At 35.2% G+C, this 26,919-nt stretch overlaps 2 protein-coding genes and 1 pseudogene across 2 annotated transcripts; 2 read left to right on the top strand and 1 right to left on the bottom strand.

Moving 5' to 3' along the window:
• The first annotated feature begins 9,388 nt into the window (after nucleotides 1-9,388).
• On the top strand, nucleotides 9,389-12,573 carry LOC120149045 (annotated as a pseudogene).
• A 599-nt stretch (nucleotides 12,574-13,172) lies between these two features.
• On the top strand, nucleotides 13,173-13,786 carry LOC120149110. Its single transcript, XM_039162005.1, has one exon. The coding sequence runs from the start codon at nucleotides 13,241-13,243 to the stop codon at nucleotides 13,691-13,693; it is 453 nt and encodes a 150-aa protein (XP_039017936.1). The 5' UTR covers nucleotides 13,173-13,240; the 3' UTR covers nucleotides 13,694-13,786.
• A 4,083-nt stretch (nucleotides 13,787-17,869) lies between these two features.
• Nucleotides 17,870-21,190, bottom strand: LOC120149109 (RNA pseudouridine synthase 3, mitochondrial-like). Its single transcript, XM_039162004.1, is given in 10 exon segments — nucleotides 17,870-18,315; nucleotides 18,417-18,575; nucleotides 18,649-18,750; nucleotides 18,921-19,037; nucleotides 19,914-19,994; nucleotides 20,080-20,127; nucleotides 20,375-20,451; nucleotides 20,454-20,532; nucleotides 20,622-20,699; nucleotides 20,845-21,190. Coding segments are annotated over 10 exon segments (1,416 nt in total). The 5' UTR covers nucleotides 21,145-21,190; the 3' UTR covers nucleotides 17,870-17,940.
• Nucleotides 21,191-26,919: the final 5,729 nt, after the last annotated feature.

The following is a 26,919-nucleotide window of genomic DNA, read 5'->3' on the forward strand; positions in this document are numbered from 1 at the left end:
TATCGACAACATCATAAAGAAATGTTACCAGTTCTTAGTCTTCATCCATTCTGATCTCTTGGACCATCTACTTCAAGATCGCGAAACGCTTTATGTTCTGGCACCGCTTATTATTTTTCTCCAATAGAGGCATAATGAGCCTCGCCAGCTTCAAGGACCTTTCACATCTGAAACAGTCATGTTTGAAAATGTTTTCCCCCTTTCTCTTATTTTAGGGATAAAAGAATGAAAGAATTTTATAAAATATTGCCCCTTAATTCAGGCTCATAATCAAATCAAATCATAGACATGAGTTCACAAAATATCAAAAGAATCAATAGCTCTTTAATGTTTTCAGGGTTATAGCTCTTTGATAAGTGTCAAAATTGAGGGGTTGGTTTTAGGTTGGCTTCCTATTTTTTACGGCTTCAACCAGCAAAATACCATCTCTTTCTTGATCATTGTGACCATCGCAACATGCCCTTCTTTCTTGGCTTGGTATTTTAATCGGATTCGGACAAAATGACGCAACTAGTATAATCCATTACTAGACTTTCTAGAACACTTCTATTTTAGTTCTCTGAAATCTTCCATTTGTTCAAGCTTCGTAGACTTTTCTAACCAAGGCAGTGCAGAAATGTCGATCTAAAAATGAAATTTCTGAGTGCTCGTGTGAAATTGACTCTGACAGGTGTTCCTTAACTCCCTTAGTCCATCTTTACCGCAACTCCTTATTTAGATAAACTTGATTTAATTTTCCCTTGTCTGGCTAGCTGAAATCAGCTTTATTATAATTTTCCTTTATCGGACTAGCTGAAGGATTCATCTCATCACAAAGTCGTTGACTTGAAAATCACAGTAGAGTATACACCGAATTGCCAGGTACCCGATCAAGGTCATGGTTTGAATATAATCTATTCATAAAACCAGGGCTTTCGAGTTTCCTCTATAACCAATTGCCTTAGCGGAATAACTCAGCTTTATTGTATACACATATTATATATATATATATAGCGGATTCAATTTCTTAAGCTTGTCAAGAAGAACCTGTCATAGTCTAGGTGTTGTTAAAAGTCAGAAAATCTCATTGTTAGAGTTCAATTTCCAAGCAACTGACCTAAACTAGATTCACCTACTCGACTATTCCATCCGTAAAGATCATAATCATCATCAAATGTTCATCAACAAAAGTGTGATCTATTTAATTTCGTAACATCATACACAAAAGATGCCCCATGTTGTCCGCTCCAATGCATACCTGAATACCAAGCCTATTGTTCACTTCCTTATAAGAGGAGGAGGCTATATCGGTCTCTATAATAGAAAGATATGGTGTTCGAGTGTATCTTCTGGGGGTAATGTCCAGGGTCCTTGTTTTATCAGGTTTCAACCTTTCCATTTTGTCAAAGATTTATAACTCTAATCATTAAAGAGCTTTTAATTCAATTGTTATTCAAAGAATTTCAAGTCATGAATTTGGCTCAATGCTCACCATCCTTAAAGCAACATAAATTCATTTAAATATCATTGCAAAACTGATGAGAAAGCTTTAAAAAAACATGTTCAAACTAGATATTGCAATGAAAAAGTTTCATGATGAACAAAATGATTTCTGTGCAGTCAGGATGCCCCATTATTCTTTTGATGCAGTGGTGTTTGATTCGATCAGGTGCTATATATTGTGCTCTGGTGCCCCATTTCTTGTGTCAACGTCCCATTTTCAACCAGCTTCTCTATTTCTTTCAACAGCGGCCTACAATTCCCCGTAGAATGCCCCAATGCCTCCAAGTGAAAATCACAAACACTATCCTGATCATAGTTATGAGTAGAAGGGTCTGGTTGCACTTTCACTGGCCTCGGTGTGAGGTATTGACCTTTAACCAAATGGGGACATAAATCTGAGATAGAAGTTTGGAACACTTTCAAAGTACTTTTCGATCGTGGGACCTTCTTTGGGCGACCCGAGTAACTTATTGCCCCTTTTCTTTTACGGTTATAGGAGCTCTGGACGTGACGTTCATTCACCTCATCAGCTCTTCGCTCTTCATTTCTTGAGCTTTTAGAAGTGACTTTCAAGTTTCCCTTACTGATTGTATCCTTAATTGACTCTCTAACTAGCATAAGGTCCTTGAAGTCATTTGTCGAATTTCCCAACATTAACTCAAAGAAAGGAGCCGGAAGAGAATCGTGAAACATATGTGATATTTCCTCTTTTACCAAAGGAGGTTGAACTTGCGCTGCCACTCATCTCCATCTTAGGGCATATTCTTTAATGCTCTCATTAGCTTTCATCCTCATCTTTTGAAGGTGATGACGCTTTGGGGGTAAGCCTTTAACATATCGATATTGCCCTAGAAAAGCATCAGCTAGATTGACCCACGTCTTGATATGCTCTCTGTTCAACCGGTTATACCACACCACAGCTGGCCCAGCAAGACTATCATAGAAGTAATGAATCAACAGATTATCATCATCTAAGTACCCTTCTATTTTTCTGCAAAACATTTTCAGATGAAGTCGGGGGCAACTGGTGCCATCATATTTCTCAAAATTAGGCACCCTAAATTTATGTGGGATGACCAAATCAGGGACCAAACCGAGTTCTCTGGCTTCTAACTCCTTGTGAGTGGCATTAACAACCTTCATATTTTTCACGGCTTCATTCAACCACTTGAATTCGTTCTCAAACTGCCCATAATTGACTAGGCTCTTCCCTTGGTTTGAGTTAGATGCTCCGGGGCAAATTATCACTCTTGATGTACCAGTCTGATGAGATTGATTTCCTTTATCCTCTATTTTCTCTTTACCAACAGCTCGTGGTGCCATCACCTTGATCACTTGATTCGATACGCCTTGTAGAGAACCCGATGTTTGATTCCTCGTATCTTATTATAACTCAACCAACTGCTCTTGCAACTGATCTTGTGATTTCTCATTAGTTTGCTCCATTGCTTCCATTTGTTTGCTCATTGTGATAAGGAACAATATGAATGAATGATCTAGTTATTATTGTCACATAATCTTCCATAAGTTATTTCTGTGGTTTCATAATTAATGCATGTAAAATGCTTAAACAAATACATGCAATGCAAATGCACATGCTAAATGCAAATGTAAAATGTGTTAATTCTAAAGTGGCCACTATAGAACAACCTTCAGTTAGACAACAAGAATTCATTACATCATGTAGCCAAAATACAATTGTGATTATTCGTCTCTTCATTTCCTTGAGTCGTACTCTTCATGGAATCTTACATTGCACCCGTCAGTTGTTGGCGTATTTTATCACCTTTGATGACGTCGTACGTCCTTAAATTGAATCTTGGGATCTCCATCTTCACTTTTAACGCAAAAATAGTCTTCATGTCTTTGTGAATGGTCTTCTCATCTTTATGAATGGTCTTCTCGTCTTTATGAATGGTCTTCTCGTCTTTATGAATGGTCTTTTCGTCCTTGTGAATGGTCTTCTCATCCTTTTGAATAGTTATATATATCTTCTAAGTCAACATCTCGGCCTTTGCACCTTTAAAGGAAATCTCCAATCAGCTTCAGATTCTTCATTCATCGGGTGTCTTTCTTCGTGAATCATTTGAATGTCTCTGGATCTCCCGATTTTGACTCCATGGCTAAGAATTTCTTGCCTCATTATGACCAGCCTTCTTATTAGTCAATCACTTGCGAATTAACACCTTTGAATGACATGAAGATGCACATGCAATAAATCCACAATAAAATAGACATAAAACAAAAAATGGGTTAGTACTCATAAGATAAACAACAAAATAGTAAGTACCGTAAATATCAAGTAAAACCTATCCTCAAATGCTGACTACCCAATCATGCTTAGTAGATCCTACCCAACATGATATCTACCCCCATGCTTTGTTATTCACAAAAAATCCTAACCGCATGATATCAAAAACTTTTCCTTGTGTACCCTCCTCACGGGATTCCTAAGGTTCGGGCCAGACTTGACCTAAGTTTGGGCTCTATGTTCACTACATTCTGGGTTAGGTTCTAAAGTAATAGGTTCTCAAATTGTCATTGCCGGTGCCCCCTTGGGCTGTCGAACCCTCAATCCTGGCCCATCACAAGCTTTTGGGACCGAGTTCAATTTCGAGGGAATACATCTCTTTATGTCCATGCAGAGATGAATACCATCACGAGGACCATAAGGCATGAGCTCCAGAAGTGATCCACTATCCCATGCGGAGGTGAAAACCACACGAGGGAGTAGTCTCTCACTCCTACTTAAATAGGATAGAGCGGGGTTTTAGCTCATGTTATGCAAATGCAACTGTGCAGTGTGTGAGGAAAAGCGAAAATAAAACAACACATATTCACTTAAACACTCAAAAGATCAAACTTCTTTAAACACGTAATTAATCTGAAAAATTAGCAAACGGATCAGTACAACTATTTATTTGTTAATCAAATTCTGAACAAACACATTAAAACCAAATATGGGATCAAAAACCAAATTAAACCGAATTTATAACTTTCAATTGCAAAGACAATCAATTAATCGACTATAGACTTGACTCTCTAAAAAAGGTCCCCAACAGAGTCGCCAAGCTGTCGAAACGATTTTTGATTAGTGGGGGAGATTTGGAAAACCGCATCATTTTTAATTATACATTTTACGATTGATTTTTAATTAAAAACAATGTGATTTTAGAAAACCTCTCGTTTCGAAAATTTGAGAATTCATTCAGGATAAAAACACAGGTTCAAAGAGTCACCACCAATCTTTGATTAGGGTGTGATTGGACACCCAAAAATGTATTTTCATTTTAAATAAAAATTAATTTTAATTAAAACAACAAATTTAGGTTTGCATTACCAGAAAATGAGTTCGGGAGTCGGTTACGCGTGGGGAATGATTAGCACCACCACAGCGCCCTAAATTGACACCTCGTCGATTAATTAATGTCTTTGCAATGAAATTTACAAATTCGAGTTTAATTTGGTTTATGATCCCCAACAGAACAACACATGAATTTTACAACATTCAAAAACGCCAAAATAAATTAAATTAAAATTACCAAGCCTTTAGAAAGATAAAGAATATTCGATTATTTACAAATATCGAGATCAGATCTTAGATAAGTTCTAACTATCTTTTCTCGATAAATTTAAATAGCCGAACATTTATTTTTCTTCCATTCCCAAATTTTAAAGCAATGAATCCATTTCTTAGGTGTCACTAATGGGATACACTTTTAATTTAAAATCGTTAAAAAAGAATATCTAATAAGTTAAGACAACCCGCTTAAAATAATTTTAAATTAAAGGGTATTACCCTTAATCAAATTATGTAATAATATCAAGTTATGCACGTGAGGCTAATATGCATTTCATATAAAAATGATGTCATGTGATTTGCTATTGAATTATTTGCATACTCATACATATGTAAACACATCACCATGCGAGATAAATATAAACAATTAATTTAAGCAAACCACCCTAATAACTGATTAGATTTAACTAATTTTAAACTTAAAGAATTACTCTAAAAAGCTCTAAATTATGACAAAAGTATTTACAATCTAAATCTATGGATTAAAATAAATTAACATAATTACTAATGCGGAAATTAAGCAAAATCTCTAAACATGCATTGGATTGCAATAGAAAATTTTCAAAATAACAAACCAAATGTTAGAAATACAAAAAAGATTAACTTAACTAAAAAATAGGGACTAAAATAAAAAAACGGGTAAAATATAAATCAAATATATAAACAAGCAGAAACTAAATACATTACCAATTTAGGACTAAGCTTGAATTCGGGTAAAACATGGAGAACAAATTAAAAATACGCCAAACTCTATTCTAGGACGAGAATGAATTAAAACGAAACCTTACGTGGCCCAAACAATGAAATACCCATGCGTGAAACGGGTGCCCTAAACAGATACTAAACGACGCTGTTTTGATAAGTTAATATATATAACATTTTAGGATTAAAAACAACCCTAAATCCATTTGCAACATCTCCCATCCGCAATACTCTCTTTTCTCCCTATCTCCTCCATCTCGACAGCTCCACTCGAGAGCTCCAAAGCTCGCCCTACGCCGGCCACCGCACGCCGATGGCTAAAACCCACCTCATGGTAAGACCAAGACCTAAAACAACCTAGACCATCTTCTTTAACTCCTCTCTACTTCCTCTCGATTAAAACCCAAGCAACCTAAACCCCTAGCCAACAACAGCGCCGCTTCTCTCATTGAGTTGCCATCTCCTCTATGGTAACCCTAAACCCCGAAGAAAAATGAACCAAACGACCCTAAACCCAAACCTCCATAAGACCCAACTCCAAGATAACCTTAAGCCCCCTTTTCTAAACCCCAAATCATAGAAAATAAAAGAGGACTTAGGGACTACCTTCGACGACGAGAGGCTCCGCTTTTGCTCCGGTGACAGTGGCGATGGTTCATCCAAACGGGGTAAGGTTTCTCTATTTTTATTCATTCTTTCGTTTTCTGCCTGGGTTATTTAATGTTGATTTTCTGGTTGTGGTTGATTTTGGCTCGAACTCCCCCTTCGAATAATAATAGGAGAACAATGTAAAAAAAAAAGATTTTTCGAATGCTTCGTTTCTACCGCTTTGTATTCATTGCATTTTCTTAATATCCAGGAAGGATTTGTTACATTGCTTGTCCATATAGAAAAAAGAATAGGAATCCTCCCCTGTTACAATTTGTTTGAACCCCCTCCTGTTCGTGAACCCTTATTCGTGTTGCTTTTCCCTTCTTCTTTTTTATGGCCGATGAAAACTTGTTGGTTGATTTTTTTCCCCGTTGCCTCCTCTTTTCGTTAATGAACTCTCTCCTGTTACCAGGGCCGTGGCAGGGTTTTCGGGGGCCCTGTACAAATTCGTATAAATGGGCTCATATTTTCTAGATATATTCGATTTCGGGGCAATAATAGTGGCGTTTTCTTGACAAACGCCGCAATAAATCCATCTATAATGGCGTTTTATCAATAAAGCCGCAATAATAGTGGCATTTTTTGAAAAAGCATCGCAATAGGTCCATCTATAGTGGCGTTTATTGGTAAAATGCAACTATATATTTTTTTGGGGCCCATTTTTTGGGGGGCCCTGCGCGGTCGAGCAGTTTGCGCCCCCCAGCCACGGCCCTGCCTGTTACAATTGTTTTTTTTTGTCATCCCTCCGTTCGTGTTGCTTTCTCCTTTTTGTTGATAATCACTGATCCCCCATTTTAATTTTTTTTCCTGGTATTATCTGCTAATGGTTGGTGTTTTTCATGACCAGAGTTTGGGCCACTGTTGGTGGTCGAGCTGCACGTGGGAGGAAGAGCATGGACTGCTGCTTGGTTTGGGCGTGTCTGCTAGATATGGGAACTGGTATGGGCACAGTTATGGGGAGCCGAGCCTTGTCTGCTCGGGTGCAGTGCTCCACATGGCTGCACGAGCATGTGGGAGGCGGTAGTGGGTGTTGTGAATGGAGTAAGGCGTGGTGTTCCACGTCGAGGTTGGATGATGCCGTAGTGGAGCATGGGCAGGAGTTGGGGAGTCGAACCTTGTCTCCACGCATGAGTAGCATGGGTTACTGGGGGTTGCTGTTGGGTGTGCTGCTCGGTTGGAATGATCCACGTGGGAGCCATGGATGCTGATCAATTGTGGTGCATCACATGGGAGAGATTTGCACAGCTAGTGACCGGGTGTTGTGGAGCAGAACAAGGCCTTCACGTGGGGTGCTCGGGTCTTGGGCTTGTCTTGAGTTGTTGTTGGGCTCTAGATTGAGTTGTAATTATTTTTACTCTAATTTGGGCTTGTAAATGGACTCTAGACACTTAATTTTGGATTTTGGATTTCAATTTGTGTCCCGATTTCCATATACAATTCCAATTCCAATTGAGCACCTAAAGCTTCCAAACGCAAAATTTCCCGCTTCATCATTTGAATTAATTCTTCATCGAGCACCAACACCTTCAAATTAATTATCGGTCATCTTCAAATGGATTCAAATGGCCCGGACAAAATTAGGGTATTACAATAGTGTCTTGATCTACTATACTAAGAATAGAAATTCTCTGTCCCCTACCCCTTAATCTATTTTTCTTACATGTTTTTTCTTCGATAAATAATGATGCACCTTGTTTGTTTTGATTATAAGTATCATTTTCCCTTCTTTTATTCACGTTAATTTACGACTTATATTTTTAAAATTTATTTAAATTTTTAATTATATAAAGATAGAAAGTTAACTATAGTAAATAGTAAATAAAAAATCAAATTATGTAACCATGATATTTGATAATTTATATATCTATTATATTTTTATTTAATAAAAAATAAAATAAAATTATTTTTAATATAATACAAGTTTCACTCAAATAACTAATCAATATAAACATTTTATTATCTTTTTTGGTTGTCCTCCTATTTTTCTAAGGCTATGTTCTGACTAATCCGAACTGACACAAGTCACACACCTAGTTTTGTTGGGTGAGTCTCGTAGCGGAGATTTTCTGTATATACAAGAACTCGAACTTGAGAGATAATTATAAAAATAATTTTATTTTATATTAAATAAAAATATAATATATATTGTAAAATGCCACAGTTACTTAATTTAAATTTTTATTTTTTATTCATTATTGTTAACTGCACGAACTATCTTATCTCAATGGTTAAAAGAATCATTATTGTTCATAGATGTTACGAGTTCGAGCATCAGCGGTTGCAGCAAGGTTATTAAACATTCATTGTCAAATGATTCAGAGTATTTAAAACAGATATTACTTTGTAATCACAATCTTAGTTTAATAAAAAAATAATTAATATTTGTATAATTAAAATTAAAATAAATTTTAAAAATATAAGTCATAAGTAACGTTGTTTGGTTATTTTTTTAATAAACTACCGATCCACCTTTATTAAAGAAAAGCATACGAATATATTAAATTAATCTCATGTAATTTAATTAAATTAATGAAAAAAGAAAATACAATTTTATCGTGACTAAATATAGACTACTCAACCCAAGTAAAGGTTGAAACAAATTCTTTAAATACATGATTTAAAAATAAAAAAAATCAATCAAATAAATCAAGTTTAGATCCTAAATCTATCCACACACAAATATTTAGAACAATCTATTTAAATATTTTATTTTTAATACAGAATAAAATAATAAATAAAAATATTTTCTTTAAAAAAGCAAAAATTAAGCTAAACAAAGAAAGGAAAGACAAGCGTCAGATTATAAAGGGCGTCAAATATACACTAGTTGCATGGATTTACTTTTTATGCATCGTTTAGATATAGACTAGAAACTACGCGTATGAATAATCATGGGTGCATTGTTAAGGTTTCCTATATATATAATACACTCATTGGAAAAACAAGAGAAATAGGGAGTTTTATTTGGTGTTCATGAGAGGAACACGATTCTGGGACAAAAAACCAGAAGAATCAGGTGTTACAAGAGAGATGCATGGTCAATATCAGCCTGCTGCGTAGAGATTTCGTAGCCTTTTTCTTCTTTTCTTTTTTGGTTCTTTGAGAGGAGACTAATAAGAAATAAAGACAGCAAAATGTGGTACCCAAGGGAAGTACGAGTACATCCATGAAAAAAGGAGGTGGCAATGGGCTGGTAGCGGTAGCCATTGATAAGGACAAAGGCAGCCAACATGCTTTCAGATGGGCTGTTGAGCATCTTCTTTCCAAAAGCCAAACCGTTGTTCTTATTCACGTTGTTAATAAAAACGGAGCCAGTAATTTTCAAAACCCTAAATTATGCTCGGTCGGTTATCTGCATGCTCGATTCTCATAAGGTTTATTCTGGTGCAGGTAACGGTAGCGACTCATCGAACAAACAGCTGACGGAAAAGATATCCAAAGAATTGTTCCTCACCTTTCATTGTTTTTGTACCCGAAAGGATGTACGTTTATGAGGGAACAGACAAATCCTCGTGTCTTTGACATTTGTTAACGTTGTATATGGTTTGATGTGAGCTTGTCTCCTTTACGACAGATACATTCTCTTGATGTCGTGCTTGAAGATTCGGATGTTGTAAAAGCATTGACAGAATATGTTTCTTATGCTGCAATTGAGAAATTGGTTCTGGGTGCCCCATCTCGAAGTGGATTTATGAGGTATTTCTCCCCAACTTGATGGCCATGCATGATGTTCATTTCAGCATTGAAATTCTTATGCAAAAATGACCGTTCTGCAGAAAATTCAGGGCCGACATACCGAGCTGTGTGTCAAAAGCTTCACCGGACTTCTGCACCGTATATGTCATTTCGAAAGGGAAGGTATCTTCGGTAAGAAACGCCGTTCGTGCCGCCCCATTCGCCTCCCCGTTACTTGATCAAATTAAGAAATCTACTACCCGTAGCCAAGGCTTGTCTGTGAGCAAGCCCTCCCTGAGTAATCCTGGTTCAGGAAAAGGAGGTTTGTTCCCTTTCTACACTAATCTCCTTTCAGTTTAGTTTCCATTTACATCTAGACTAATTGGGAATGTAATATTTGCATCTTGACTATGCAGTAGATAATCGGTCAGCGAGCAAGCATCGGACTTCAATCGACTGCGGCTCCGGGCAAGTCTCGAGAAACAATCCTGTTAAGCAAAAGATGTTTCTTTTATGATGACATGACTTGCTGGTCAACTAACCATCATCTTTATAATACCAGGTTACCCCCTACAAGAGCCAGTCTCGCCAGAGCATTCGCGGATTTATCCGAATCGGATACTGATATATCATTTGTTAGCTCGGACCGACCAAGCACCGACTGTGGCTCTTCTTTGCTCTTTGATTCGTTCATCGACTCTAGTCGAAATATGCGGTTATCGAACTGCACAGACATTAGCGTTGGATCATTGCGTTCAGGAATGAGGTGGGACGACTGTAATTCTCAATTCGATTTCTCACAACCGTCGATTGACAGTGGAAGATCATCTTGTTCATCGCAGAATCTGGTACGTTAATCAGGTTGTCTCCAATGGAAGCTAGATTTAAAATGGACACCTGCAGGTTCCATTCATTTCTTATCATATTGAAGATAAATATTATTATAAACAGAACTGCATTTGTTTTTGTCTGAATATTCTCAACAAGTTCATACCGTTGATGGCTGGTCTAAATCGATTTTTCGACTTTTTTTTATCTAAAACCGAACAGGACGAAGTTGAAGCTGAAATGAAGAGACTAACGCAGGAATTGAAGCAAAAAATGGACTTATACGGTAATGCATGCAGAGAAGCAATTTCAGCAAAGCAACAGGTACAAGCATCAAGCATGTCATCTTTTTAGCCCTCTCACTGTGAAATTTTCTGAATTGTAGACTTACGAACCTCAGGCAATTGAGATAAAGCACGGTAAAAATCAAGAAGAGCAAAGACTGGAAGAGGTACAACGAGCCGAGGAAGCTGCAATGACAGCTGTAGAGAAAGAGAAAGCCAAGTGCAAAGCAGCCATGGAAGCAGCCGAAGCGGTACAGAAACGAGTAGAATCGAAGCGAATGTTGGCGAATACAAGAGGGGAGCGCTAAGAGAAACAGAGGAAATGAAGAGGATGTTGCAGATTCTATCCAACAGTAATATCAAATACAAGAGATACTCCATTGAGGAAATTGAGAAGGCAACAGAGAACTTCGCCCCCAATCGAAAAATCGGAGAAGGAGGTTATGGTCCTGTCTTCAAGTGTTACCTTGAACATACACAGGTTGCAGTTAAAGTTTTGCGACCAGATGCTGCTCAAGGGAGATTACAGTTTCTTCAAGAGGTAAACATAAAATTGATAATATAATCGACAAGGGATTCTTTAAAGACAGAAAATCATTTGAACATGATGCTGTTGATTATTGATTTGCAGATTGAAGTACTGAGCTGCATACGCCATCCAAACATGGTACTTCTTCTAGGAGCCTGCCCAGAGTATGGAATCTTAGTGTATGAATACATGGCTAGGGGAAGCTTAGATGATTGTCTATTCAGGAAAGGGAACAGCCCAGTATTGTCTTGGCAACTCAGGTTCCGAATCGCTGCAGATATCGCAACAGGCCTACTTTTTCTCCATCAAACGAAACCGGAGCCGATCGTGCACCGTGACATGAAGCCCGCAAACTTATTGTTGGATCACAACTACGTTAGCAAGATCAGTGATGTCGGGTTGGCAAAGCTAGTACCGGCCGTCGCAGAGAACGTGACACAGTGCTGCATAACATCGGCAGCCGGAACATTTTGCTACATCGATCCGGAGTATCAACAAACAGGTGTGCTGGGGTGAAATCCGACGTATATTCATTGGGGATCATACTTCTTCAACTCCTAACAGCAAGGCCACCAATGGGGTTGTCTCACTACGTGGGGCTAGCTATCGAGAATGGCACATTTGAAGAGATGCTGGACCCTGCAGTGACCGACTGGCCAGGTGAAGAGACCTTGTCAATGGCCAAACTGGCAATTCGATGTGCTGAACTGAGACGGCGAGACAGGCCTGATATCGACAAGGAAGTGCTACCGGAACTGACTCGACTCAAAGAGATCGCTGAAGAGAACATGCCCCCTAGCTGTCTTGCTGATAGTGGGGGAACTTCACCAACACATGACTAAGCTTCTTTTTTTATAAAAAGGATCAAGCATAAAGATAGTATTACTGCGACTGTTGCTCTTAATTCCAACCTATTTCATTTTGAATGTATGTTCCCTTCCCTCTCTTCCTACTTTGAACCGTTGGGAAGAAGAGAGAGTACTAGTACTCATTATTCCCTACTAGTACTTTCTTTTCTTTTACCTGAAATTCAAAGTATATTCACACTGTCACACCAAAAAAATTAATTAATTTGTGTTTAATCCTTTTTCTAGAACTCGGTTGAGTTTTGCACAAATGTCTTTAACTTCTTCTTTTTTTGGCTTGAATTATATTTGATTTTTTTTTATTTTAAATTAATATTAAGAATATCTTTTATTTTTAAAATAATCGTTTAAATATTAGTATAATTCGATTTAGTTTTAATTCATTTGATTTCTTTACTCTTCTCTACTTTTACCCAGGTTTGGATCAACCCATTCACTAATTTATAGAAGATAAATTTATGCCTTTTCTAAATTAGCAATTTGGGCTTATTAAATGAACAGAGAAAAAAAGGACCCCAACAGAGTTTTATATATATATGAATTTCTCCACTCCAGTTGTCCTATCCGTTTCCTAATCCCCCAGGCCAAAACCCCCAGAATTGTAGGTTTTTCAGCGGTGCTTCCTTCGTTGCAAGCCAAGGAAATGGAACAACCAGCGACACCAACAGCCGTTCCTCGAAAACTTAGTGACAGAGACAACAACAACAACACGAGCAGCAGCAAAACAAAGAGGAAAATCCCGACACCACAAGAGCTAATATCCCATTACGAAACCCAAGGCCTGGATGCCCAAGAAGCTTCCGTCAAAGTCATTGAGGATCTCCAGAACGTGGTGATGAGGGTCGTCTCGTCCAGCACCAAGCCCAAGAAAGACAAGTTCTTGATTGACGCTTCCAGAAAGATGGACAGTCTCAACAACAGGCTGGCGGTTGTGGATGTGAAGCTCGACTCCAAGCCTGGCTATTTGGAGTCTTTTGCGATTGGGGTTGCTTCCGGGGCTGCTTTCAATGGCATCAGCAGTGTTTTGCCTCATATTTTTGAGGGTATTGCCCAGATTTGGTCTTCTGTTAGGACTGCTACAAAGCCTTCTCCTTAAATGTGCTTTAGAGTTTTGCTTTAGAGTTTTGTTTTGTTTTGTCTGGCTTGTGTTGGTTTGGGAATTTGAGATAAGAGAACTTCAATGCTACTGAACTAGAATCAAATTATATAAATTTCTGCTCGTATTAATGCATGTATGTATTATACATAATATTGTGTGGTAATCTGCTATGGAAGTTTGTTGAAGGTTATTGCAGGGTAATTTTTCACCTTTGCCTTACAACTTTTGCGTTTTGTTTTCGCTTAACATCTTCATTGGAATCTTCCTGTAGGTAACCGAAGCTTTTCATACATTTTGAATTGCCTATGCTGCAGATTACAAACAATGTATGATAGGATTCGAATCTTGTGTGAAGCGGAACCGGTATAATGACCGAAAAGTAGAGCTACTTTGAATGAGAATTGATCTTCCAATGCCCTACCCAAGAGACAAATAATGATGGTTTTGTTTTATATTAGAGCTTGATCCTTCCCAGTTGAAGAATTCAAGCAGTTGGATTTATAAAACTATGGTAACATTTGAATGTGTAATGCATGTATACATTTCTTGAGTTGATCTAGCCGTGTGTGAAACTTTAGTGGTTGGGATCATAAAATTATGGCAACAGTTGAATTTTGTAATGCATAATTGGGTTATACTTGTTGAGAATTTTCTTCCCCGATGTCACACGGTAACTCAATATTAAAAAGTCGAGTTCCGCACGCCGAAGAAGGTAGAGGAATATGTCTGACAAGCTGAAAATGGTGGTCGGGCATCCCATGGCTAGTCAAAAATGTCATAACTAAAAATCAAGAAACAAGCACCAATACCTTACTTAATCTGAGTATAGAACTTCATTTAACAGGAATAAAACAAGAGTAAATTATATAAATGGACACTGAGCTTTTCAGAGACTTGCATTTAGGTCCCTCAACTTTTAAAACTTGCAATATAGTCACCAAACATTTAGGTCCCCGATCTTCTCTTTCCCGATTCCCATTTATTTCTCAAGGTCGATTCAGTGATTGTTTTCTTCACTTCAATGCTCTTCTTTTTAAGTTAAAATCGATTCTATTTGTGTTAATTTCATGATAAAATATAATAATATTTATTTCATTTTTCAGAGATAAACCCTTGATCTCTTTCTCTTTAAGCTTTCTCTTTATTTATTTTACTTTTTCTGCATTAAAAGTCAAAGATTGTGAAAAATAAAATGAGTATTTGTTGTTTTGAAGAATATTTTTTCACGGCTTTGATTTCATGTTCTGTAATTTTCTTTCACATAGGATATTAATTATGTGCATAAACATCAAGAATGCAGAAAACTAAAATGGGTATTCACTGTTTTTGAAAGAAAAAAGAATTAAAAGGGGAAATATTTTTTTTACTCAAAGTGTTGATCTTTGTGTAATTTTAGTCCAAAGGATTGATCTTTTGTGTGATTTTGGTCGACATAAAAGCTTGATCTAGTATATAAATAAAGCTTAGAATGAAGAGAAATAAAGTGGGTGTTCATTGGTTTCGAAGAAAAATGAGAAAATTTTTGCTCAAAGAGATTGGTAAATCTGAATTTTTTTTTATGTAAAACCGGTGCGCACCTTGGTTCTTGCATTTTCTGAGCTATCCGAGAATGTTCCATTTGTGAGCAGAGATGGTGGAGAGATTAGAAGGGAGAGAAGAAGATGTTGGAGAGAGTTTTGATGGTGATGGTGATGGTGATGGTGAGGGTGAGGGTGAGGGTGAGGAAAGTGATCAACTGGGTTAGGGATAATAGAAAATATATATAAATAATATTAATAAAATGTTAATTGATTAAGAAATTAATAAAAAAAATATCAGATCATTACAGTGTTAAGAAATAAACGATCGAGTGATAAAAAATTTAATGTTTAAAGTTTAGTTAATAAATTAAAAAAATTAAAAATAAGATGAGTGAAATAGAAAAAAAAATTCAATGAGTGAGCTTGTAATTTACCCTAAAAGTTTTAAAGTTGGCTCTATATCTACTTGAGGAGTAAAATTAATACCTGAATATGTAAAAAATATTTAATTATTAAAAATAATTTTATGAATAATATCCATTTAAATAAATTTAATTTTTTTGAAAATATATAATAAAAATATTTGATGCCATCCAAATATTATTATAACAATATGCATTTTTTAAATAAGATTAATTTTTAAAACGAGTGGATGATAATAGGATCCTTTGGAGGCTGGATCGTTTTTTTTTTAATTTACCTTTATGTCAAAATGGTTTGACCTTTCATTGTTTGACCTTTCATCTGTTCGTCCCAATTATTGATTTATATATCACTCATCATTAAAAATCTGACATAAAGGTAACGTGACAAATTCACTATTTACCTTTCATTGTTTGACCATCATTTTGACCCATCTTTCTCTTTCATCTCTACACTTCTTTTTTAATTTCTCAAAACTCATCATTTCTCTTTAGTCTTTCTTATTCGATCCTCACCGTACATACACTGCTCCTAGAGGAAAAACAAAAAAGCCATGCCGACCACTACATCCTACAACCTGGTATATACAAAAGTTGAGAGCTGTGAAAGAGGTAAAAGAGCTGTGGAATGTTTATTAATTTCTTTGTGAACCTTAACAACAAGTGCAGAATTTTGGGGAGCCATTTTTCCTTGTTATTTATGAGGGTGAAACGTTGACTGAAGTGCGAATTCGAAAAGATTACAGGTTCGAGATGAGGAATTTGCAGAGGTATGATCTCTGCCCGATAAAAATCAAGTTATCATGTCTGTCAAGATTGCATTTCTTTTCTGTTCTCTGTATTATTTTATCTTCTTTCTTACCTCTTTATGTTTTTTAATGGATTTAAACAAACTGAACCCTTGTTCAATTTTTGCTCGTTATTCCAAATAATTGCTCCACGGTATGATCTCGTCCCGATTGTCTCCAGGACTCTGTTGTAGTCTCTGCTCGTTTTTAGATTCTTTTTACCTTTATCATCTTGAAGTTTTGTATTAGTCACTTTCCTTGAGATATTGTGCCATTTTTACCGTTGTGCTTTTACTTTGTTCTTGTAGAGAAAGGATGTACATGGTGCTTGGGAACAATATCTTGGACTGGAACACTTCTACAATGAGCTTAAATTTAGAATCTTTCCATTTCAAACAAATTTCACCAGACATATGTTGGTTGGTAAGAAAGGAAATATGTCGTACATTGGTAAGATGCTTTATCATCTTGATTAAATTTTACAGAATCATCATACATTCGAGAAGCCAATAAATATCTACAATTAGATCAAGAATCAGATGAGCTACAACCATCGCATTGGGTGGAAATCAATTGTCGATGTCATATTCAACTGTGTAATAAGCGAAGAAAGTCGGAAGGAGGCTCATTGTTCGGTATTGCAGAACCGTTAACTCGGATAGATGAAATGTGATCCGTTCAGCACTTTGGGAAGATGTCAACCTATAAAACCCTTTGCCTGTTTTTCCTCTAGGAGCAGTGCATGTACAGAGTGGTGAGGGTTGAAGAAGACAGATAAAAGAGAAATTGTGGGTTTTAAGAAGTTAAAAAGAAGTGTGGAGATGGAAGAGAAAGATGGGTCAAAATGGTGGTCAAATAGTACATGGTCAGCAGTTAACGTGCCACGTCAGCTTTCCTTCGCCCGTAGTAACGGGTGTTAACGACGAGTGACATATTTGTTATAATCAATAGCATTAGTGACCAATTTGTTACTTTTGAAATTTCAGTGGGAAAAACAAAAATTTACTCAAACATTAGTGACTATTTGTGTAGTTTACCCAAAAATTAATTCCAAAGTTTTAAAAAAAAAATCATTAATAAGACTTTAGGTTTTTAAATATTTTAACTTGACCCTATTATTTATTCTAAAATTCTCACTAAAATTTTTTAAAAGTTCTGATTAAATCTCTAAAAATTTTGGAAATTTTAATCAAATCCGTTTAAGTACTTTTAAGTTTTAGCTAAGCCCCTCCAAAACTTAATATCAAGTTCCCCCACTATCAAGTATTCCCCTATATCTAAAAATAATAAAATATTAAGTTATTTTTTAGAATGAATGATAATCCAGACTAGATCAAGTAAGCTGAAATTGTAAAAATCCTTTGACCCGAACAAGCATAGATCAAAATTGATATGGCCTTAACTCCGTAATTAAATTTGAGTTGCAGTAGAACATGATATCGAGAAAGAAAGAAAAATGATGAGAACTAAGAATGTATTGTTAAATGTAAAGATGGGATCATCAAAGTTGAAATTTACACTAAATAGGAGGACATCAAGTTCCAACTGATTTTCATGTGTTTAGGCATCGATGCTACAAAGCGCAGGAGATCGGGCTTGCCACTTAGTCCAGGAGGCAGGGTTTCTGCATTCTCACTCAACAGCGGAAGGAACTTTGCAATATTTGGAAGGACAAGCTCCCTGCAATGCAGATGCAACAAGGGAACCTTGGACAATACACTTCCCTTCTGAACATCCAGACCTTCCGGCCTTCGTAACTTGTATGGTTTCCCTGTCCTTGGTTCAATATCAGCTCGAGGCATCTGCTTCCATTTCCGGTGGACAAACCAGCCATACTTATAGTCACCAACTATGGGAGTCCCTAGAGCTTCAGCACAGTGGACTCGGAGCTGCAAGAAATTGTAAGTATGAGAGATTGGGTGTGATTCATACAAATATATGCCTCCTGCGTACAACACTTGAATAAGATAAACAGAGATAAATACGGTACCTGATGCTTCCTGGTAGTAAGTGGGCGCAGTTCAATCCACGAGCATCCATTTATCATAGGACCTAGTACCCGGTACTCGGTCATGGCATCTTGAGAAGGTTCTAAACCCACATTCTGAGCCAAGATGACCCTCTCAGTCTTACCATCGTCAAGAAGAATCTAAAAATAAACAAAAGATACGTGATTAAAACTCTGGTCAAGGAAGAGGCAAAGAAAGATTGCAAAAGAGAACCTTCGAAAGAGGAGCACAAATTAAGCCTTCATTCTCCTTTGGAGTGCCTATCACCAACGCCCAATACCGCTGAAACTTTGCGTCACAAGCATCATTCCAAGCCTAAATGCCAGAATATTTGTAAACTAAAAGAACAGAAAATGTTCAACCAGCAGTCTATAATGCCTGTACAAGTTGGCAGCCACCGTGCTAATAAAATATACATATTAACAACATGGATGTAGGAAGCAGGCATCTGACAATTTATTTTCACTAGTTAGGGTACATGTTACCTTACAGGAGGATTTTGCCGGATTTATGTCATTGAACAGCCAATGAAGATGATTTATGCTTTCTTTAGTTCTCCCCATTAAGAGGAGGCCACTGCTTTCTCTATCAAGCCGGTGCACCTGACAGAAGTTCATAATAAAAGCATGAGTGAAAAAGTCAGACAGAATTGGCTTTCCAACAAAATAAAAAGTAAATCAGATAACGACTCATTAACAGCTACAAACTACATTTCACTTACAACTACAAGCAAACCTTTCAACATATAACTTACACTCCCCTAAGCCTTATCCCAAGTACACAAAAATTCAACATACATCTTACGTCCTTTTAAAGAATTAGCTGAATAAGAAGCACCATAAATCCTCAAAAAAAAATTAACTTTTTAGTCATCATTACTCTCAAGATATACAGTTTAACATCAATACATCAATGAAATAAAATAAAATTACTTCAACAAGGTCCAATTAACTTGAGACTTCAATATATGATAATGATAAAAAGAGGGGAGGATAAAATACTTTGTACTTTTTTAATCCTATTCCCAAACATATCTTGTCAGGTTGATACAGTTTTTACCACCGAAGCAAAAAAAAACATATTTCTCCCATGAAATAATAAGACGTGTGCTTTCTTTGCAATATTGAAGAAAAAATAAAATCAAATACCATGTTATGGATCTCTAAGCAGAAGTCAAGAATATATCTACCCTGAACTCTTAAGTCATAGCTACATGTGTGGTATCAGGCTATTATTCATCCCATATGCCTCACCATGATGCTAGCTCTGCTATCACACAAGAAAGCTTGTGTTCAGTTAAATCCAAAGCTTAACCATTAAGCAACATTCTATTATCATATGATGCTATATATATATATATATATCAGTGGATCAAGAAAAGTATCGACTTTTTACCTTTACTGATATTGGCAATAATAATAACAACCAGCAACGGGTAAAGGCATTCACCATATAATTTCTACAATAAATGAGCATACCAGTTTAGGGCCCTCATCATAATCATAAGACAGAGCTGCTGCTGCTAATGCATCCATGCTGTTATGTACAGGCAGACTTCCCTGAAGATATTGTGATAAACCAAAGTGAGAGGAAACACAATATGCTGAGACAACAACTCAAATACCTTTAATGATGTAACCAAACCTTTACTGGCAGCTTGGGCGGTTTATTTAGTACAAGTATAGCATAGTCCTGAAACATAAAACAGCATAAATAAATATAGGAAGAACATGTTGGGGGGGAAAATACCTTCAGACTGAAGTAAGGAACTTGGAGCATGCATCATCATTCATCCATCATGCGAAAAGTAGCATACTAGTTAGGACAGATGCTTATCAACTTAGAGGTTTGCCCCCGAGGACAAACGCATGCAATAACATATTAATAAGCACACGGATACCAAAGATACCAACAAGCAAATACATGCTTGTACAATTGCCTTGTACTTGACAAGTCTTCGCAAATAGTCAATCTCATCAGCATTTGGATGAAGAGTCCCACTCGGTATACAGTCAATCTCTTGGAGACTCGAGTCTCTGCAATCGATACAGGTACCCAAACTCTTGCCCTTACTTCCATCACCTCATTATGCTTGATCTGTAGGTAAGCTGTATAAGTACAGAGTAATTAAACCCGCACAGAAGGGCCCAAGAAAAAAATGTTTTTAATTCTGAGATTAAGGGTACCTTTCTCAAGGGTTTCATTTGCCCACCACTTTCTATGAAGGAATCAGCTGCACCACGATTTGAGGACTCGATCTCAACCTGCAACAAGAATGAGGGATATGCATATGTTGAATGCTGAGATAGGAAAGTGGCAGAGAGAACTACTTGGCCTAAAGCATCTAGCAAAGAAATAGGTCTCTTTTTATGTGTAATACTAAAAGGGGGAGTAGTTTGGAATACGTACGAGGCCCTTGTTAAAATGAGACTGAATGGCGGAGTCTGAAATTTCATCGAAGTAATATTTGAGCCAACTGATAGCAGTGATGCGACCAGTGGCAGAGTTCTTCCCAGGCAAAGGATAACCAGGGAAAGGGGGCAAGGAAAGGAGTTGGCGAGGCTTTGGACCCTGTTTTGGACTGCCTAAGTAAGCCACGTTATTGGAGACGCGGATGACCGGATCAGCATACGCAGGTGGAGGCGGAGCTACTCTGGAGTAGTGTCTCGCTAGAGAATAAAGATGGTGACCAAGCCTATTCTTCTGCATTACTAACCATTCAGATTCTTTTTCTTCTTTAATATGTAAAAGGAATTTTATCGAAAACTTGGTGTGCAAAAACTCGTTGCCTTATTTAGCGCACGGTCGAGTGGGAAAGCGCCTGTGGGAATTTTCCTTCTAGCTCGATCAAATATGACTGTCACCTAAATCAGAGGCTCATACAATTGATAATTAGCTTCATAGGTTAAATAACTCATGAGAAAAGAAAATATAAAAAATATAAATCGATTTGGTTTTAGAAAATATAAATTATTTTTATAGAAAATAAATAATGTCGAAGAAAATATATTGATTATAAAACTGAAAATGATTTCTAAAAATAAAATAAAAATAAGTGAAATATAAAAATAAAAAATTGTTTTCAATATTTTCATTAAATTGTTTTGGAAATTCAAAATATAATGAAACATTATATCTAAATTTTAACTTAACTCGCACATATTTAAATCATTCGAACAATAATTTTTTGATTTAATGGTTTCTGAAACCCAAAATTTTTTGTAAAAAAAAAGTCAATATGGTCCCTAAACTTTTTTTACACTCAATATAATCCTTAAATTAATTTTTTAATAATTTCATTTTTATATTTAATTTATTGAATATCTTAATAATTATTTATATTTTATGTTTTTAATTTAAATAATTTTTAATTTTTTTAAAAAAAATTAATAAGTCTTCAAACATTTTAAAATAATCAATTAAGTCCATCTACCAGATCATCTTCCATCGAGTATTACCACAACAGTCTAGTGAACTGTTACATCAATATTGTAGATTGTCATGTAAGTTTTTGAATTATCATGTAAGCGTCGTAATAGTCAAGTTTGACTCCGTTGTTCAAAGGGTTAGATTTTTTTTTCTAAGATTAGCGATCACATTTGGTGCAAAAAAAATTCAGGAACTACACTAATTATTTTTCCAAAAGTTTGAGGGTCTTAGTTATCACTATACACATTTTTTTATGTTAACGACACTTTTGTGTGCTACTATTTATAATAGTATTTTTTTGTATTTTTAAAATTTAATTAATGTCTAATATGCATTAACATTATATTCTTATTATAAACTAAAATAAATTTTTTGTTTTGGAATTTCTTATCGATTATATTGTTTTATATTTGTATAACTCATATGTTAAATTTATGTAATGGTTTTTAATAATTATAATCTAAATTAATTATTTAATAACTATTCTTTTTATTTATATTTTAAAAAGTTAGATACTAAATATATTTTTAGTATTTAAGTTTTGAATTCAAGTTTTTATTTACATTAACCAAATATGTTTTCTAATTTTCAAAAAATAAAAAATGAAAACTATTTTCTGAAAACTAAAAGAAGAAAATAGGAATAGAAATTATTTTCTAGAACCAAACGAACCCTAAGTGTTTGGAAATTAATTTGGAATATAAAACATTAGTTATAATGCATGTAGAATTTACCACGAGGAATAACGAGTTTCATAAAAATAGGCATAATATCAAAAATAGTCCCCCCAGCATTTATTAAAATTGTCATTTTGATCTATATTCTTTTTTAGAGCATTTTGACTCTCAATGTTCCATTTTAACTAAAAAGCCCCCTCTATAGATGAAAATTATTAGTTAGCACACAATTAACACTCTAAAATATGAATTTTTTACCTAAAAATGAAATATTGGTTGTTAAAATACTCTAAAAAATAATAAAGGTCAAAGTATTTTTTTCCAAATATTATGGGTCTTTTTGCCTTGAAATTCATATTATACATAATAAACATTGAAGCCTAATTTTGATAGTATACCTAACATAATAAATAATTGGAACTCTTCGTAAGAGTGTGATGAGTTTCATTCAATTTTATTTCAATTTATATGACGAGTTTTACTTTTTAAATATATTTTATGAAACTTATCGTCCGCTTGTGACAAATTTTGCATACATTATATTAAATGATCTAGATCATAAAATAATTCTCAAAAAACCCCTCATTTTCTAAAAAATATTGTGGCCATAATATTCTCAAAATTTGAACTCGATAATTATAAATTGTCTTTTCTATAAAAGTAAGAATTAAAGGGTGTTAATATTATTATATAATTGTAGGGTTAATTAAAAAATAATTGTTTAAATTATATTGTATACACTTTAAGCTTTTAAAAAATTTTGTCAAAAAGGAATAAGATGTTCCTATACTTTAAAAAAAATGTGTTCATTGTATTATTTTTTCTTAATGTGACCCTCGAACTTTGAAAACAAACCCAATGTGGCCCTTAATCAACGTTTTTCGTCGTTGATCATTACGATACTGATGTGATAGTTCAATAAGCTAACATAGGGTCCATGGTACAAATGTGACAATCCATTGTGGTTGATGATGTGATAGATAGGCTAAATTGATTTTTTTTAGTTTTGTTCGATGACTAAATTGATTTTTTTTAAGTTCAAGAGCTTATTTAATTTTTTAAAAAAATAATAAAAAATTAAAAATTATTTAAATATTAAATATTAAATATAGAAATAATAAAAATATAAATTGAATTACTAAAAAACTGAATATACATATTAAAAAACTAAAATTATAATATATTTTTAAATTTTAATGTATATAATAGAATATAAAATAATTACTTATAAATTATTAAAAAAATTAAAAAAATATTTTTAGAAAGATATATTATACATAACATATTCATGTAGCATATATGCATATTATCGACACTTATATAAAGTTTGGTGTATGAACAAATTGATTTTTGGAATGAATTGTTATTTTGAAAGGATTGAATTCAAATCGTTGGCTAATAATAGGTAATTTTAACACGGTTAGGTTTAGAAGAGCGTAGTGGTTGTTCTAACATGAGTTCGAGCTATTTACAGTTTATTGAATTTATCTCCAATTGTAAATTGATCAAATTACCTTTGAGAGGGGAGAAATTCACTTGGTTTGACATGGGCAATAAAAGGAATAAATCAAAAAATTTCTTATCGATGAGCAATGGTTCGTAAAAATTGAGAACATAGTGCAATTGGGTCTCAAGAGGGTTGTTTCAGATTATATTTTGGTGCTTCTATTAGACGGGAATGAAGACAATGCCATTCAAATTTATCAATGGATGGCTGTCCCTTTTTCCCATATATATGGGGGGTAAGGGGAGGTAAGATAGTAGGCTACCCCCAACACTAGGTTGAGAGCAGCTTCCGTAAGGAAGCTCCGAATTATGAAATGTTCTCCGTGGGACTCGATCCCACGACCTCAAAATTAAGAACCTTGTGCTCTACCAACTGAGTTGGATGGTCAGATGACTTATTAAATCAAATTGTAGAAGTGTAATCAACAAGGTACTCTAAAATGATTCGGATGTTAAAGCTGGATTTTATAGAAGACTAAGCAAGATAAAAGGTGCACTGAAGAAATAGAATATTGAATCTTACCAGAACTTCAATTCAAAAGTTAAAGACTTGAAAGACAAGATATATACCTTGGAAAAACATGTATTGTTAGTGAATTAAACGCACAAGATCAAATGAAATTAGAAGCTTACATGAAAGGGTTGTGCGATTCACTTATAATGCAATAATAGCTTGGAGTCAAAAATTTTGAATGGTGGGATCTATACCTCCTTCTTCAGTCGTTGCTTTCATTATTTCTAGTTTGTCCATGAATAGGAGAGGTGCGGTGGCATTTTAAGGCTTACCTTTAGGAAATTAAGAGCATTTTTCTCAAGGTCTGTTGATGAGACATCTGTTGATTTCACTGAAATCGTAGCCATTGAATTGGCATTGGTATTGTTTGTTTAGACTAGTTGGGTTGGTAAGATATCGTTGACAGTAAAATCGTGTTCCCTTATTATTTTATTTTAGATTAGTAATCCTTTTGGTTATCCTTTAAAGTGGTGGTCAGAGCTGTACGATATAAATATTTGGGGTTTATCAAATTAAAGTAGTGATGTTCAAATTGGTTCTTTTTCTAAAAAAGTTGTTGGTGCGCTTGTTGATGTCAAATGGTCACTCAGGGCAGGATGTGTTTAAAGTCTGGTGATAATTTTTGTGTATTGTTTGTTTGTTAGGGGTTATGTTTCTTGTTCTAATTGGTTGCAATATTTTTGTTCCTGCAGATGGTCTGTTTAGTTTGTTTAGGTGTCAGGTTATTTGTTGCTAAGAGTTTTCGATCTGGATGCATAGGTTGCTTTTCCTTTCATCTTTGGTGGTTTCCTTGGTTGCATGTACTCTTTTTCTTGGTAAAACGTTTACACAAATATGAAACCATAACCATTTACAAAGAGGGACCAAAATATAAAATTCATTGTAACAAATTCATATTGTTTGTCTCTAAAATCATTAACAACATTCACAACAATAATTTTTTTTAAAACTCTACAGTTCAAATCATAGCTCTAATATCGCTTGTTAAGAATTTGAAAAGAGTTAGGTAAATGATTTTTTTCTCTTAGAAATTTCTTTAGTGGGATTCGTAACGTGAAAAGTTTATATTTTAATATTAAACCAAAGAAAACACGATCGCAAGAATGATTTCTCCTATATCATTTAGATTGATTAAAATTCTCAAATAATTTAATTATATTATTTTATTAATGTATGATATATTTCTTCAACAAACAACATTTTAAAGTGTAGAACTTTGGGATGAACGACTAAGGGAAAGAAGAACTTGAAGAGAAGTATGTCTCCAAAATTTAAAACTCATTGTAGCAAATTAATATTATATGTCTCCAAAATCGTTAACAAAAATCGTAACAATAATTTTTTAAAGGGTAAACTACGTCAAATACCATTCATCTTTAAGTTCGGGCTCGAAAATTCAACTGACGTTTCAATTTTGCCAATTTTAGCACGGACGTTTATGTTTCACTGCAATTTTGCCACTTTGCCGTTAATCCGTTAAGGGGACGATGACATGACATCTTTATTTCGTGACAGCGATGACATGGCTCCCTCATCAAAACGACGTCGTTTTGGCACGACCGTTATGATGCTCAAAAAACTCAAAACGACGTCGTTTTGTTGATGAAAAAATATTTTTCATGGGGTTCGAACCGTAAACCTTTAGAATCCAAAATTCAATACCCAACCACCAAGCTTACTTAAGAACTTGGTATAATCTTAACAAAACGATTATAAATAAGAAGGTCGAACAACTTTATGTCCTCTTACAATTCTAATCTTCACATGGTCAAAGAATCTCAGTCTGTGCTTGCTATCATCTTCTTCTCTAATCCTAGCTATCGAGTTGCCCGTCGAGTTCGACCTGTAGAGTCTTTCGATCCCTTCGCGTCTCGTATGATGATTTCCCTTTGTATTTGAAGAGTTGCTTTGTGCTTTGGCTTCATTACCTTCCTCGATGTCTTCTTTAATTTCAATGCAAACGGAGTTGCGAAGCGGGCTATTTCGGTTTCAATTATTGGCTCTGATATCGTGCATGGAATTGCTGTGAAGAAGCACTGGAGATTTCTCCGATGATTTCCTCGATATGTTGAGCTCACAGCGACAAACCTATACCGGAGGCCTATAACTTACAACATTCTTAAGGATACACTTGCAAAAATGAATTGTGAAGAAACCGAATAAGAAGGAAATGAGGAAGATTGTTGTTATGATCACAGGTATCGGGGGATTGTAGGTTGGTGATGATGGTGGATGAGCAAGATATGTTGACATTGAATAATGAATACAATGGATTGCATATATCATTGGCTTGGGACCGTTTTTTTTTCAGGTTTTGTTTACCAAAATATGAGCATGAACAAGTGGTTAAAACAAGCT

This window comes from Hibiscus syriacus, unplaced genomic scaffold, assembly GCF_006381635.1.
Source record: "Hibiscus syriacus cultivar Baekdansim isolate YM2019G1 unplaced genomic scaffold, ASM638163v2 tig00110988_pilon, whole genome shotgun sequence".
Classification (NCBI taxonomy): domain Eukaryota; kingdom Viridiplantae; phylum Streptophyta; class Magnoliopsida; order Malvales; family Malvaceae; genus Hibiscus; species Hibiscus syriacus.

Bases quoted from the DNA above. Each gene is read 5' to 3' on its own strand.
- LOC120149110 (XM_039162005.1), top strand. From the start codon at position 13,241: ATGGAACAACCAGCGACACCAACAGCCGTTCCTCGAAAACTTAGTGAC.